Raw genomic sequence first — 16,784 nt, 5'->3', positions numbered from 1 at the left:
ATTATTTAAAAAGCTCAGACCGTTGCTCAGGACCGATTTGATTCATGCTGACATTTCTGACTGCCATCTTGGAGGCATTTCTCAGCCTTAGTAAGCCCGTGATGGAGTTGTTCCCGTGCTCCTTGTTGACTTGGTCTCATGAGTATCAGAATTCAGGCGTCTCTGCAAGAGGCCTTTGAATTGCTGGGTTGATGTGGGCAGAGTACCAAGAAGATATGGAAGGCTGTTCTGGCATTAACAAGATGTTTCTAATATGAATCTGTCCTTTTAAAGTATGGATTTTTATCCTGTCTTCCTATCCCTAAAATTTGGAAGATTAGGCTTTGTTAATTTGGGGTATTTGTTTTTGAATTAATACAGCCACCTACCCAGAAGCTGGCCCACGCAGACTGATAACTGGTTTGTTGTGAGCTCCACACCCGTCTAATTCTAGGTGTCAGGCGGATTAATTGCAGAAGTTGAGCAAGTTTCTGGGCATGAAACAAATAAAGGTTCCTGCGGACTCCTGCAGGCCGCCACCTTCCGTGCACCCGTCCCATGTACGTGTTGGCCTCTGGTGATAAGCCCAGCACAATGCTCGGCGCTTGATGTGGGGTACCTCATTTAAGTTTGAAAACCCATGCCTTAGGTACTGTTTTTTAAAAATCCCCATTTTCAGATGAGGGAGTTTAAGCAGTGGGACTAGGTAGTTAGATTGTAATGCACTAAGTCTGATTCCACAGCGGGGCCCTTCACTGTTCTGTGTGCGGACTCGCTCCCAGGCCCTGTGAAGCGTGGGTCCTTGCTGCCCTGGCTGCTAACACAAAGGCTTTTCCAGAACTCTAGGCGAAGGGGTGGAAACTCCAACAAAAGAGGCCTAGATCTGCAGCCTTTTCCTGGGAAAATGGTCCCTGAAGGCTGCGTGTTTAGGTGTGCAGAACATTTGACTCTAACTGGGAGGGATATTTCTTCCCATTTAGAAAATACCCCCAAACAACTGAAACACTCCTCGTGCTGATTCGTGCTGGGGATTTCATACAGCTTTGGTAGAAATCAAATCCCTTTTTGATTGGTCACTACCATGTTTGGGAGTAGAAGGCTGTGCAGTTTGTTTTAGAGAGAGATTCTTCTTTAAAAGCCATTGTCTAAATGAAATGCTGTTACATAGAAATGTATAGCATAGAAATGCAAGCCATATGTTAATTTATATTTTTTAATGGCCATATTTTTTAAGGTAACAAGAAATGGGTAAAATTAATTTTAGCAATATGTTTTGACCCAGGAATATATTTTATTTACCTGCTATATCCAAATGTTATTATTTCAACAGGTGATTTTGAAGTTTTAAAAATTATTGGCCTATTTTACTTATTTTTGGACTAAGACTCTGGAATCTGGAGTCTGTTTTAGACTTCCAGCTCGTCTCAGGAAGGATGCTTGATTTTCATTGGAAGTAATCTGTGTTGAGATTTCATAAAATTTGTAACTGGAAAAGTAGATTCGTATACCCAGATTTTCCAGACATCCTTTTTCAAAGCTTTCGAATAACTGAGTTGAATGTCACTTTTAAAAATATAATGTAACTTCCTACTCCTTGGTCACAGTAGCCACATTTCAAGTGCTCAGTAGCCTGCACGTCGCCAGTGCAAGTCTAAACAGACGGATCGGGAAGAAAGTGTCTCCCAGCCCTGTTCACACTTTGCTAGATGACGAAGTGAGGTCTGTCTTACTCTTTTATGTCCCTCCTACAACCTCACCTTGAAAATCATGCTTTTTTGCTGCCTTTCTTATTTTTAATCTGTTGTCTGGAGAGCCAGTCTTCTTAACCCCACCATGCCATGTGATGCTGGACCCTTTGTGGGAGGACACTGGCCTCCCTGGGTCATGCCACATGAGCTAGTCTGGGATTTCCTAGTTGTCAAGCTTGTTTGGGGACCCAGCACACTGCTTTGTAAACTGGGAATGTGGGTCCTCTGTAAACCCAAGAGAACATACCAGTTTGGAACATCACTAAAAGAAATCACAAGAAACTAAAGTAGTGCTCTTCTGTTGTAAACTTTACATGTATTAATTGTTCTCAGTCCCTCTCAAACAGGGGTTGGCATGTTTCTTGGGGTGTGTGGTGACATCAGATGTTTAAAGTCTCAGAAGAGGGCAGTTTTTTATAGTTAATACTTGGGAGAAAGCGTGTGAAGGGATTCATGTTCTCATGAAAATAAATGGTCATGAGGTGCCTGGGTGGCTCAGTTGGTAAAGCAGCTGACTCTTGATTCAGCTCAGGGCATGATCTCAGAATCCTGGGATCGAGCCCCGTGTTGGGCTCACACTCAGTGGGGAGTTTGCTTGGGATTTTCTCCCTCCCTCTCCCTCTGCTCCTCCCCTAGTTAAAGTGCATCCAAGTCCTTGCTCTCTCCTTCTCTAAAATAAGTAATCTTTAGGAAAAAAAAAAGAAAAAAGAAAACTCAGAAAGAAAAGAAATGTATTATGAAGCACAATAGAAAATTTGTATAAATTTTAAGATAAAACATGGGTCTTCCAAAGAATTTCTGTACATATGAGTTTGTCTCATACTCCATCCACTCCCCAGACTACTAGGGATACGAATTTATGGGCCTCTTTTATTAGAGGTACTTTGGTAGAAAAGTTTAGTGCTGCATTAATCATACTAAATTAGATTTAAATCTAATTTAACTCTATTTCTGAGTGATAGAGTGATTCAGATGCTTTTTATCATTGAAAATCTCTTGTTCCGAACTTTCCACCCTATGAACATTCACATTTATTTATTGACATCTACTTGGTGCCTGTAATGAGGAAAGTGCAAAAGTTGTTTTCTCAAAAGAGCTTCTTGCTGTATTCAGGTAGGAAAGTGTGGGGTCAGTACAGGCTGAAATTATAAGGAACATTTAACTGAGAAAATGGGGTTTGGCGTGTGTTTTAAAGCACCAATGGATGAAATTCAGTGGGGAAAAGAGAAACAGTTCTAGGAGTGGCCAGCATTACATACAGAAGCATAGACACAGGAGGGGGTATAGAAGGTACAGTAAGAAGGCTGCTCTAGTAGTTGGGGTTGGGCGGTGGAGGCCCTTGGAATGCTAGGCTGTCTAGTAGCACAATATAAATGGAGTTCTAGGGAAATTCACCCAGTGTCACCATGCAAGGTAATTTGTATACAAAAAGGCAAATTTGGAGCTCATTGCTGTTGTTCATTGATTTTTTGCCTGTTCTTTACAGTCCTTATCGCATAGTATGTGTGCTAGACACTATTCTAGGCCTTGGGCTGCCTCAGGTAAGCCAAGAGAGAAAAATCCCTGTGGTGGATATGGAGAAGAGGTCCTGTTATCTCCCCAGGGATTGAAAAGTTTATAATAGGAAAAACTGACTATTTCAAACTAATTTCAGAGGCCAGTTAACTTTGAACAGTAGACATAGCCAAGAACTCAGAAATGAATCGCTAAGTCTGTACTATGCCCATACCTGTTAAGAGAGTCCTCTGGTCTCTTTATTTTGTTTGGTATCATCGTACTGAGCTTAATTGTCTGGTCCTGCTTGATAGAGCAGGTTAGAAGCAATAAATCAAAAAGATGAGGAACTGTTCAGTGGCAAGAATGCACCGAAAACATCAATAAGTGATTACTAATAAGAGAGATGCAGGAAAATTATTCAGATCAGTGATACAAAGCTAATAAGCATAGCAGTCTGGGGTCATTTGGTTTGAGAACAAAGGACCAATTATACTTCATTCACCCCTGGGGCCTCACTTTGTAAAAACTCAGTGTAAAATGATTTTCAACATATTTTTAGCAACCAGTGAATTAGGAGATCCAGGCATTGATCTTCAGAGGTTGCAGATAGCACAAAAAGAGACAAATACGTGTGTCATAAAGGAAGGGCACAACCCCACTTATGAATTGGTCTTGTTCCCTATGCCCCCAACATTGAACCTGAATCTGATCAAACTTCTAGAGAAGCCAATGTACAGGAAATACAAAAGACAGAAGAACATGCCCATATTCAGCAAAATTCAGGCATCATGCAACTCTATGTGATAAGTAGCCCAATTTCCTAACACATAAATATAAGAAATAAAACAGAACATAAGAAGTAGAGAGCAATGAACAGATAAAAAAAATTAATATAAAATTAATTAAAACATGTGGGTCTAACTTGAATTCATTTTAGATAAAAAGATTTAAAAAATTTTTTTTAATTTAATTTTTTTTTCAGTGTTCCAGAATTCATTGTTCATGCACCATACCCAGTGCTCCATGCAATACGTGGCCTCCATAAAATTTTAAAGCATCTTCTGGAGCGCCTGGTGGCTCAGTGGGTTAAAGCCTTTGCCTTCAGCTCAGGTCATGATCCCAGGATCCTGGGATCAAGCCCCACATCGGGCTCTCTGCTTGGTGGGGAGCCTGCTTCTCCATCTCTCTCTGCCTGCCTCTCTGCCTACATGTGATCTCTGTCTGTCAAATAGATAAATCTTTTTTAAAAATGTTAAAACACCTTCAACAACTGAAAATTGGAAGATTGACTCACTGTGAAATTAAATAATTATTACAGTTTTAAAACTAGTGTGATAATAAGTGGTTATAATAATAACCTGAGTCTTCAAAACAAGTGTTAAATTGTGTTCAGTAACCATGTTTAGAGAGGTAGAAATGTATGTTTCTTCTCTGAGAAAGATTTCCATATTCAGAGGTTAAAATACAATAAGTGTTGAAAGGAGGTAGTAGGATATAGTCCAAAAACCACTGGGAATCAGACCAGACTGTTAAACCTCTCAGATCCTAAATTTCCCTTTCTATGCAGTGGAAGGTTGCTTGACATCTACTTAAAAGCCCATAAGTAAAGTATCTAGTTGTAGGCAGGCAGTGTGCTGTATGCATAGTAAATGTGCACGCCCTTCTTTTCTGGAATAAAAGCAAATAAATATGCAGGCTTTAGCTCAGAGGAACAATTCAAAGTGGGTCAAGTGGTAGACATTTCTTTCAGAAAGTGTTCAAAGCCTCGTCGGCATCCCTGTTGTCCAGTGTTGCCAACCTTTTTTAAGACAAAAAGCGAAATATGTCCCTCTCGGTGCTTCAGACCATTTGGGAAAAGCTCAGCCTCCCTAGTGTACAGCCTCCTGCATGAGGTCCTTCGGGCCCAGCCTTTCCACTCTCAGCCTCCACTGGGGCTTCTGCCGATTCTCCTCCGCACCCCTACTCCCAGAGCCGCATGGAGCTCCTTATAGCTCCCAGAACATACCGTGCCCTGGCCCTCTTCTCTGCATATGCTGCTTTCCAGGCAGAAAGGCCTCTTCTTACACACCCCACCCCTCCTTTAGAGGATGAATTCCTGCTTTTCTTTTCTTGGGGAGGGCTCTCCTGACCTCCCAGGACTAGGTAAATTGCTCTTCCTAAGTGTTTCCAGTAGAACCCCATACCTCCCACAAGAGCACCCAAACCTCTGGATGCAGCCCCGTGAGACCTGGAGCTTCTGGAGGCCCAAGCTTGTGACAGCGGTGCCTGCCTTGTTACAGCAGGTGCTCCGTGTGCATCAGTGAATGAGTACTAGTAGAGGCCAAGAGCCCCCCAGGGAGAGAGCAATGGGCACACATTTGTTTTGCTGCTGATCCTTCTTGTCCTTGCCCCGGATCTGCTTTCTCAGAAAGCTCCCCAAGCTGACAATCTGATCCAGCCCCCAAGAAGGGGAAGCCTCCCCTACCGTTCTGACGCCGAGTCCCCATCCTTCTAAATTTGGGGTTGGAATTGTTTATTACCATTTCCGTGGTACTTCAGAAATTCAAGCATTGTCGTCTTATCACTTTTTTTTTTTTCCCATTGGGACATCTGTTCGGATATCTCTGGAACATTCCCATGTATCAACTTGAAACTGGCTTTGGGTATCAAAATCTGCTACTTTATCCAAGGTCACTGATGCCATCAAATGCTACAAAGCCCAGCCTAATGGTGGTCTCTTCAGCTCTGTGACTCTTGTAGATGGTGCCTTGTGTAAGCATCTCAAGAGTGGGGTGTTCAAAAATGTTCCTTCAGAAGGAACAGCGTGGTCTTGTCATAGAGCACACTGCTGTCCATCCAGAAGCTCAGATTCCAATCCTGGATCTCTGTAACAGGCTCTGGGCACATCATTTTACTTCTCAGAGTCTGTTTCCTGGATAAGTGGAAAAATTCGTACCAGCCATTCAAATGGAGGTTCAGGGCTATGCCACATGTCAGTAAAGCAGGATACTTTCCTAGTCCTTGAGTTGTACTCCCAAGACTTGGGGGGACAGAAGATGTTTTTGTGTTAAAACGAGCACAAATATTCCTCAGTAGAATGCAAAATCAAGATGACTTAAGAAGAAACTCAAGATTTTATTGGCAGAATTTGAGGAACACTGAATTCTCCATGTTCTTTTCTGGTGCTAACTTTCCATAATTGCTTCAGCCTCTGAGCGTCGGTCTGCTGGATAACTCTCCTGGTAGAACATCCAATCCTCAGCCCTGCCGAGTACATCCAGAGTGGCTAGGATTATAAAGAATGTATAATTTCTTAGGAGATACAGTATTGCATATGAGGCTAACAGAAGTGTGTCTAAGCAGAAGCCCTTTGGAATCTGCTTTTAGAAATAGCAAGAACCATTTATAATTACTACATCTTTAAGGATCTATATATAGCAAACTGAAGTTCTAGAAAGCCTTCTTATAAGGCAAAAATATTCACTCTTCTGAACTTAAAGCAGGCATTATTAGCAGGAGTTCAGAATGTGTGGCATCTAAATCAATGTGCTTTTAACCTTGTAGAAAACCTTGAAGTTATATTAACCCAGAACAAGACCTTTTGTTTGAAAAAAAGCATCCCTGGGCTGCTTCCTCCTCCTCTTCTGCAAGGGTTCTATTTCTAATGATGCGAAACTGATTTTAGCATCTGTATCGTTTACCTCCCTACCATGATGAATCGTTGATAATTATATGTTGAGGCTTCGTTTTTTTCCCCTCATAGTTCATTCTAGAGGCTTCTAATTATTGTTGGGTTTTCAATATATGTTTGTCTAAAGTTCTAACAGTTAATAAGTAGATCTGTAGAGAGCCAGTGAGTTAAGGGGCAAGCGGGTAGATGATGCTCATCTTGGCACCTCTGGTAAGCATTTTCCTCTTGTATTTAAAAGAAAACCGCAGCTGCTTCTTGAGAAAGAATAACAATTTGAAGTGAAATTAACAAGAAAAGGAATTGCCTATTTAAAAATGAGTGTTTCTGGATCCTTATAGGATTCCTCTTTAGAAAAGCTAGCATATCTGGATTTTAGCATCTTTTGCTTGACTTTTTAAGGAAAAAAAAAAAAGGATCAAATTAAAATTATACAGCTGTCAGCATTCAAGCCAGACAGCTCACAACAGACAAGAAAAATTGCCTTTCTAATACTGGTGTAATTAGGCTGTAATGCATATGGAGGTTTCTGTGAATTCTTATCTCCAGTTAGAAAATGGAGTGTCGCTTGCCACCTTTTTTCACCATGAAGCCAACTAGATAATCTTTTTTTTTTTTTTTAATAAAGTTTTGAAAACCAACAAATAGGCCATTCCATGGCATCTTCAGACAAAATAGGTAACTTAAGACCTGGGTTTCCTGATTTTTATTTATTTATCCTATTTTCATGACAAATAATCCTTTTTTGAAAAGCAAAGCTAAATATCTTAAGCCCTTTTTAAGCAGAGCAAAAATAGTAATGAAGTCAAGGTCTTCAATTTATTTCGAAAGATACACACTCTCTGATTCACTTTTCCCTTCTGGAAATTCAGAAAAATATTTTTGTATATCTTCTCTAATACTTAGTACAATTGCATAATAGACTCACTTTTAAATAATTAGGTAATTTGAAAAGAGGGGCATTCAGTCTGTTAGACTCATCATTTCCAGCCCTCTCAAAGTCCACTGAGGTCCTAGAATGAGGTCGTAGAACATGACAGAAAACACACAACCTTTCTGTTTCTATTTAACTTTTGTTGTTACTGTTTTAGGAAAAACTTTATTTCTTTGTTGAGATGAAAAATAATAGGCTATTACAGATGCTCATATGGTCCTTATCTTAGTCCCAGTTTTAACAGTATTATGCAGAAAAATGACTGGGTCAGGCTTTCTCAAATTAATTGTGCTTGGAGGAAAAGGAAAAGGGAAATATTTCCTCACAAACAAGTTGTCAGAATCAAATACCAGATGTAGAGAATGTGGATCAAAGAATAGCTCAGTTTAATACTATGATTTTTTAAAAATTTTTTATTTTTTATAAACATATAATATATTTTTATCCCCAGGGGTACAGGTCTGTGAATCACCAGGTTTACACACTTCACAGCACTCACCAAAGCACATACCCTCCCCAGTGTCCATAACCCCCCCCCCCCCCCCCCAACCCCCCTCCCCCCAGCAACCCTCAGTTTCTTTTGTGAGATTAAGAGTCACTTATGGTTTGTCTCCCTCCCAATCCCATCTTGTTTCATTTATTCTTCTCCTACCCCCTTAACCCCCCATGTTGCGTCACCACTTCCTCATATCAGGGAGTAATACTATGATTGTAAAGCACGATTGCTATTACTATAAAAACCATAATCATTTTAATACTGCAATTTCAATTTTCATTTTAAAATTATGCTTTTTGGTCTGGTTGCATAGGCCAACAAATAATATTTTAAATTAAAAAATTTTTTTTTTTAAATTTAATCCATATCTTTCATGACATGCATCTTGGGATATTTTCATTATAGACTGTCTGCGCATAGGCATCATAATCTAAAATGGAGACCACAGTTGTATTCTTAAGAAATCTATGCTTATTCTAAAAGGTTATGCTGATTATAGTAACCCATGCTTTGAAATAATCAGTAGGTATTTAAAGGTAAAATATTACAGTACACATTTTTCCCTCATGGAGTTATGGTTGGTTTACTATCCATTAATGTAAGGATGCTTTTTGGGGTTTCTTGGACTAAAAAAAAAAAAATCTATAAATAGAAATTTCTATTATTTCTTGTGAGACAGGTCTTCTTCTTTGAGAATGTGTATTTTATTCTCATGCTATGAGACTGAGAACTCCTGACGCTCCACTTTTTCACCTTTGCTCTGTCTCGTAGTGTGGCTGTCACCAGGTCCAGAGACGTGCCTTCCTTTGGACCTCCCATCCCCAAAGGGGTCACTTTCCCTAAGTCAAATGTGTTCAGGGACTTCCTTTTGGCCAAAGTGATTAACGCAGAAAATGCTGCTCATAAATCAGAAAAGTTTCGGGCCATGGCCACTCGGACCCGCCAGGAATACCTGAAAGATCTGGCAGAGAAGAATGTCACCAACACCCCTATTGACCCATCTGGCAAGTTCCCATTCATCTCTCTGGCCTCCAAGAAGAAGGAGAAGTCTAAACCATATCCAGGAGCTGAGCTCAGTAGCATGGGGGCCATCGTGTGGGCCGTCCGGGCCAAGGACTACAACAAGGCCATGGAAATGGACTGCCTGTTAGGGGTGTCCAATGAGTTCATCGTTCTCATCGAGCAGGAAACCAAGAGTGTGGTTTTCAACTGTTCCTGCAGAGATGTGATAGGGTGGACCTCAACTGACACCAGCCTCAAAATCTTCTACGAGCGAGGAGAATGCGTTTCAGTGGAGAGTTTAATTAATAACGAGGACATTAAAGAGATCGTCAAAAGGTTGCAGGTGAGTATTTTCTTTCCACTTACCCACATTCCATTTCACTTTCCTGAAGCTTTCAGTACAGACCAGAAGCAAGTTCCTGAAGCTGGTGCAATTTTATTAGCTCTTCTGGAAACTCCCTTGATGATGTGAAGCAACCCAGAGTTTCTGTCACTCGTTTTCCATCCTTTTCCGAAAGGAAAAGTAGAGCAAGTGGGAGAAGACACGCCGGCTGTGCGTGTGTGCTGGAAACCACTTGCACGTGACCTGATCCTACTACCCTGATGGCTGATGGGGTGGCCCAGCAGGTCTGCCTTGGCTGTCGAGGGACGCTGTTCAGTTGAGCATCTGCTGCCCTGAATTTTCTAAGGGCGAAGTGAGTAGCAGAATATGGTCTCTGTTGGCTGCCAGCTCCCCGTGGGTTCTCTGTTAGAGGTTTCCTTGTAAGCTCAGCAAAGCCATTGAGTCTTTGGACACAAAAAGTATGTTCTTTTTGGCCTGATGAATGGAGGTCAGTGAAGGGGAAGTAACTGGTCGCTCGTCAGCTGGCGTTACAGTATTCGCAATGACCCCACAGGCGGTGTTTCTCCAGCATCCTGCCCAACACTCAACACCCCATGGCATTAAACTGTGCTCCCTTTTGTTTCCTTGTTCAGTTTGTATCCAAAGGTTGTGAATCGGTGGAGATGACTCTGCGGAGGAACGGGCTGGGGCAGCTTGGCTTCCACGTCAACTACGAGGGCATCGTGGCAGACGTGGAGCCCTACGGCTACGCCTGGCAGGCGGGGCTGAGGCAAGGCAGCCGGTTGGTGGAGATCTGCAAGGTGGCCGTGGCCACCCTGAGCCACGAGCAGATGATCGATCTCCTGAGAACATCTGTCACGGTGAAGGTCGTCATCATCCCCCCGCACGATGACTGCACCCCGCGGAGGTAGGTCTGAGTTGGCAGCTGGGAACCGGGCCATCCAAGGCCAGGTTTGTGTGCCATAGAGAACATCTCCTGCTGGGCGGGGAGAAGGGTGCTGTGCGGCGTCCTGGGTCACACACAGTGCTCAGAGTTCCATCCACGGAAAGCCTGACTCAGGACCTAGCTCCCTTTCGGTCTGTGGCAAGAGCAGCTGGAAAGAGTGACTGGGCTGGACCCTTCCCCAGATTTTACGTCTGTGGGTTTATAAACTTGCCAGTACTACAGATAGAGAAGTCTGGTAACATGGGCTTAAGGATCTTGCGCCGGTAGCTATCTTAGCATGGAGTGCTTAATATTAGAAGACACTCAGCAGCACAGACTGTCAGGCTTCATGACGCTCCTATTCATCTTCCTGTCCGAAATTCAGAGTGCCGTTCTGACCCCTGCCTGCTCTGTCATCCTGGAGCCCTGGACGTGACTTAGCAAGCATTCTCTTAACTGCATCTGTGTGTGTGTCGGGAATTGGCTTCAAATGAGCTGGCTGGTCCTGCTCATGCTGCTTGGCAGTTGGGTCCCCAGCCCTTTGGCAGAAAGAAGCCTGGGAGCTCCCTGGCCCTCCCAGCTCCTGCCAAGCCAGCAACATGCTTGGAAACTTAATTTCTTGGTCTCTGGGGAGATTTCTTGGGGGAACAAATTTAGTCAACTTTTTCTTTTCTCCTTTGGGCATGTCCATGCTATTTTTACTAATTTTTTCCAATCTGTTCATTCACTTTCAGCCCATTATTTCCTATGAGTTTCTCTTAAGCGTTGGCAATTAATTCTTAGGCCTTCTAAAGCCAAAACATCCTTCACCTGTTTGTTTTTTCCTCAAAATGTGACCTGTCCTACACCTGAGCTCTTGCAGATTCATGAATGGTGGATGGCAGAATGTGCAAACCGTTATGTGGGTTATCTGTGACCTTTAAAAAGTCAGCAACAAGGACAGTTTACGTGCATGTCAGTCCTTCGGACCAATGCTGTGGAACAGACTGTGCTCAAGGTAGTGTTTCTGAGCAGTGCTTACGGCCTAGACAGCCCAGAGACTAGGCGGTCCCGTGTCACAATATGGTGAACTCCCGTGTCTGATGGCTTCAAGACATGTTCCCTTTTGGATGACTGGATTTTTCTGGAAACCAAAATATGTATCTAGAGCTTTTTATTATTTCAGCTATTTGGGGGGAATGGGGGGTATATCCTGAAATTGTCTTACACACGACCCTGCCTCAGTTAGCCAAGTGTTTCCTGGTTTCCTGAAGCACATCATCATTAATGTTAAAATTTTGCTGAACCGGGATTCAGGAATGACTCTGGTGACGGATCAGAGAGGTGGTTAGGTCCTTATAGCACTCTCTGGCTGCTCTGTGCTCCTTCTCTTGTCCTTCTGTCTTCTGTCCCTTGGTCTTTCCTTCACATTGTTTACTTGGTTGTTTCTAAGTAGGCAGCTATAAACTGGAGAAGAGAACCAAGCTTTGTAACTTGTCAACCTTAATTACACACAGTACAGAATTAAAGACGCTGGTGTATGGACTAATGGTCTAAGAATGAGTCTGTGGATGGTGTGGTGCCATCTTGTCTGCTCAGAGGCCTTTCCCCTGGCTTCATAGGCTCCCCAGTTTGTGTGGGAAGAGGGGAGGGGATAGGCACACGTGAGTATGAATATGTGTGAATGGACAGGCAGCATGACTGACGTTGAACTGTGCGCAGTTACTACCGGAAAGGTGGTTTAGAAGGCCTGACTCTGGATAGATAGGCCTGCGGCAGAAGGTGGTTTATCTACAGTGATATACTAAGCCAGATATGTCTTCTGTGGAATGCTGGTAAAAACAACTAACGTTTGCTGAGGATTTAATTTTCCAGGTTAGAAAAAACACTTTTACGTGGATTAGCACTTTTAATCCTTGTAACAACCTTATGAGGTAATAATATTAATAGGATTCCTATTTAAAGGAAACCAAGACTCAGGTTAGTCACTTTCCAAGCTCATCTGGCAAATTTAGTTAGGTCTCACTTCAGAATCCAAGCTCTTAACTACTACTTAGTGGGCTTGGGGCACAAATCCTTTTTTTTTTTTTTTTTTTAAATATACCAGCATAAGCAGGGATCTGCTGGTACGTTGGCTTTATGCTGAAGAACAGAACCTCGATTTGTAGCCTTTGCTGATGCCCATGTGCCAATACTGCTTCTGGGGTCGATTTCAAGCTCCCGACATGACAGTGCTGGACTCAGTTGGGATAGATGCTCCCAGCCTGCTCTTGCAAGCCGGGACAGGCTCCCGCACACCTCCGAATGAGCGAACTATGTTTATCTTCATTTTCCAGCACTGCTGCCGAGACACCCGTTGCTGCTCTCGGGGGCCAGTGGAGCCTGGCAGTGACGCAACAGAAAGGCGTTAGGAACCTGCCCCCTTAGGGCGGGGACTGAGAGGCTGGGATGCAGGATGGGTGCCATGCATAGCCCCATGCCTGGGAGGCACACTCTGCCTTTCCCACAACGGTTTCCATGTGAAAAGCCCCAGTCACACCTTCTGGGCAGGTGTGAAATGGTGCCTTGGATGCCTTTTGGGGGACTGGAAACTCTCCTCTCTCCCTTTCCTCATTTAAAAACAATTTCAAAGGAACATTGGAAGCATGAACACCTTGCTGTAATTTTCAACGAAATAAGATAATGCTCTTCTGTCATTTTTCTCTCCTCCACACTTCAGACTCCCACTGCTGTTTTCCTAACAGCTGATTACTCTGTTCTTTGACGAGTGACTCTCTTTGTCAGCTGTTCCTGCAGCTCCAGCACGAGGGAATGGCCCTCCTCCAGGTCCCCTGCCCCATAGTCCCTCTGCGACCTGCTTCCCGGGGGGCCAGGGTCCTGAGGGGTCACAGGCACCCAGTGTGCTGACTGGACATACATGCAGACACCATGTGTGTTCACATGGGAGAGTCCTTGGTTTTGAAAAGGCAGGTTTTTTGTTTTAATGAAAAGAACAGTTTAACAGCAACATGGGGCTTCAATCATAAAAGTGAAGTAGGGCTCTTTTCCCTGTTTTTAGGACATAAGCAGATCCTCTGACCTACTGCTTTCATGCTAACATCGTTTTTAAGAGACAGAAGGACAAGGGAAGTAAAATTCCCGAGCCCCTGCTAAGTATGGGGCATTAAAAATAAATAAATAAAGTCAAGTCATCCATTTCCATTAAAACGAGAAGGAGGAGGTGTGAAGAGATTCCATCACTGCGCAGTGGGCCAGCAGGACGAGTGAGAATGTGCACCTGCTGGAGGCCCTCCTGCAGCCTCTGTCAGGAAGTTTCCTGGGGAGGAAGATGTCCAGCATCAGGAGGGGCCCCTCACCCCCTGCCCAACCCTGACTCCAGAGTGCTGGAGTGCATGACCCGCATGTATCTGTTGGTGCCTGCGACCTCTGAATCCTCAGGAACTGAGCCCTTGGCAAGATGAAAAACACCCCGCTAGCAATTACACCGACGTGAAATCATGAGGTTCTGAGTAGTGGTGCGCCGGAGTGGTGGACCTTTCTTCTGTTGAGGGCCACAAACCTACAGCCTCTGAAGAACGCAATCAGGGACCATTCAGAGGAAGAGCTAAAAACAAACAGTTACATAAAAGGACCAAATTACTTTGTAAGTAGAACAGATCACAGAGTTTTGTCTTCATTTTAAAACACAAGTATTCAAAATGCAAAAGCATACTGCTTGGGAACCAGAAGGGCTGTGAGAGTTCATTGGTTCAGATCGCTCATCCTTTCAGGCAGAGAGCTTTGGTGCAAAGAAGTTAGGTGTTTTTCCCAAACCCAAATCACATGGCCTGTTAGGGTCCCAGCCGTCCTCAGACATCTGAGTTGGCTGCTTCCGGAGTCCAGTGTTGAGATGATCTATTGGGTGTGCTGTACACTGGTTCCTCTTACCTGCATTCCTAGCGTTGAGAGGGAAAAGGAGAAAGCGATGAACCATCAGAACCTAAAGGAGGAAGACTAAGAAGGCTGAGAAAAGAGACTGGGGACAAGGAGTGGCTTTTCAACCAGCAGGGCTTCAGTGTGTAGCCATGTGTCTCTTGGGCCTGAAATCCTGAAATCATAATTCCAGTGCCCATCGCTCCTCAGAGACTATTAAGTTTTCCATTTTATCGTCAGCTATGCCAAATGAAGCAAGTAGCCCTGGAAATGAAGACGGCTGGGGACTTGGCATGGATGTAGCCTTTAGTTAGTGATGAAGGCCAGTGTCCGTGTAGATTAATTATGCGAGTTCAGATCCCGGCTGGGCCATCTCAGGCAGATTCATCTCTCCAGGCCTCCGTTTCCTCATCTAAGAAGGTGGGGATAACGATAGCACCTACTTCAGAGCCGTGGGGGCGCCGCGAGATCTGCGCCTGGCCCGTCAGGGTTCACTGCCATTCAACACTGCGTTTTCTTAAATGACATAATAAAAATCCTTCTATGAATTTTCATGTGTCACTACAAACCAACTCTTATCTTTGTTCTTCAGCGTACAGCCCACTTCCTGACTCTATGTATCATTCTTATATTTTCGGAGCTAAGTCAGTGATGGGAAGCAGGTGGGTGGGCTGTCCCATCCTGGACGGCAGTGAGCCGTGGCGAGTTAGCTGAAGTTTAAGATTGCAGACCCGCTGTTTCTCGTTCTCTGCGAATGAGCCTTCTCTCCCTGCTTAGGCTTTCTCATACTGCATCCTGTTATCATTGACTGTGCAGGAGGTTTCTTGCTACACGTTAGAGGTGGTGGAAACAAGAAACAGACGAAGACGACCAAGTCTTGGGGTACCGGGGTCTTTTAACCGGTTTTAGTATGAAATGTTATATAGCTCAGAAGTCTATTTCAAAGAGTTTTTGAACTAGAAGAGAGTCCAGCAATCACCAATTCCCAATCTTTCATTTCCCAAAGAAGCTAAGGCCCCAGGGATGAAAGCAGCTCGTCTGTTTCGGAATAGGTTACATTTGTTTCTGTTACAGGAGGCAGCCTGTGCCTGGAAGGTGCATGTAGGGTGCTGGGGAGTTAAAACCCAGCAAGAGAATCTGTCAGAGGGTGGGGTGTGCTGAAGGGAAGACATGGCCCACGGGAACATTTTTGAAAAGTTGGTGCCCAAAATATGTGACAGCAATGTTCTGTACATGTGCTGGTTGCCAGCACCCAACAGAAGGATGGAAGATACATATACGTCTTTGCCATGTAAGTGATACGACACATTGGATTTACAAGTTAAGACAGACCACTATGGGGGGGAAGCAGAAGCTAGTCTTGATTTTGGCGTGGAGGGAAATTTTCCCAGGGATCACTGCAAGTTTTTATTACTGCCCCTTCTGCAAGCTGCAACATTCTTGCCTTATATTTATAGACCCGGAGCACAAGTTACTGTGTCATATGCCGTATTTGGTCAGAAATGGAAGACTTCAAACTGTACTACAGTGATAGCTCTATTAAGAACCAAAAAGGTATCACACCTTTTTTGTCAGAACGATCAGGATCAAAGCTAGAAATTACGTCCAAGCCTCAGGTGACAGTCCCTTCTATCAGAGGAAAAGTTTATTACATAAGAAGTCACGAGCTGCTGAAAGTCATGTCAGATGTGCCACAAAGCAGTGTTCTGCACACCGCAGGTTGTAACTCCAAAGGAGATCGTGAAATCCACTTAGGGAGCTGCATTCAGTGTGCTTCTTTAATGAAGGGGATTAACACAGAATACAGCCGAGTGGAAGAGTGTGAGTGTGTATATATGTGCATACAGCTGAGTGGAAGGGTATGTGTGTGAGTGAGTGAGTGTGTGTGTGTGTGTGTGTGTGTGTATACAGCCGAGTGGAAGGGTGTGTGTGAGTGTGTGTGTGGTTGGGCTGCATCACATTGTAAAATGTATTTCTTACTGGGCTCATGGTCCCAAAGGTTTGAAAACCACCACGGTCCTTAATGCTTCTAAGGAGTACAGAGGAGCCTTGGGCAGAGAGTCAGATTAAGGTTGATTTAGGCTTTTAGGGAATCAGGAAGAGTGGTAAGAAAACTCTGAGAAGAGGTTCCTGTTGGAGACTGGGGCTGAGACTGAGCAGGCAAGGACCCCAGCAAGTACATGCACCTCAGAAGCAGCCCTTCTCAAACCCGCGTCTCACGGAGGTGTGCGAGAGGGCGCACGGTGGTGTAGACGTTGGAAACGCCAGGAGTCCTACCTGAGACACACAGACAAGGTCCCGA

At 43.9% G+C, this 16,784-nt stretch overlaps 1 protein-coding gene across 4 annotated transcripts in view; it reads left to right on the top strand.

The window, feature by feature from the left end:
* SIPA1L1 (signal induced proliferation associated 1 like 1) overlaps positions 1-16,784 on the top strand; it is a 136,644-nt gene that overhangs the window by 52,694 nt on the left and 67,166 nt on the right. For all 4 annotated transcript variants that reach the window (XM_059373835.1, XM_059373834.1, XM_059373832.1 and 1 more), the window contains exons 7-8: positions 9,093-9,666; positions 10,299-10,573. In XM_059373835.1, coding sequence (XP_059229818.1) covers positions 9,093-9,666; positions 10,299-10,573 — 849 coding nt within the window. The remainder of the gene's footprint in view (positions 1-9,092; positions 9,667-10,298; positions 10,574-16,784) is intronic.

The sequence above is a fragment of the Mustela nigripes genome, chromosome 13 (assembly GCF_022355385.1).
Source record: "Mustela nigripes isolate SB6536 chromosome 13, MUSNIG.SB6536, whole genome shotgun sequence".
NCBI lineage: Eukaryota > Metazoa > Chordata > Mammalia > Carnivora > Mustelidae > Mustela > Mustela nigripes.
This window is presented reverse-complemented; position numbering and strand designations above follow the sequence as displayed.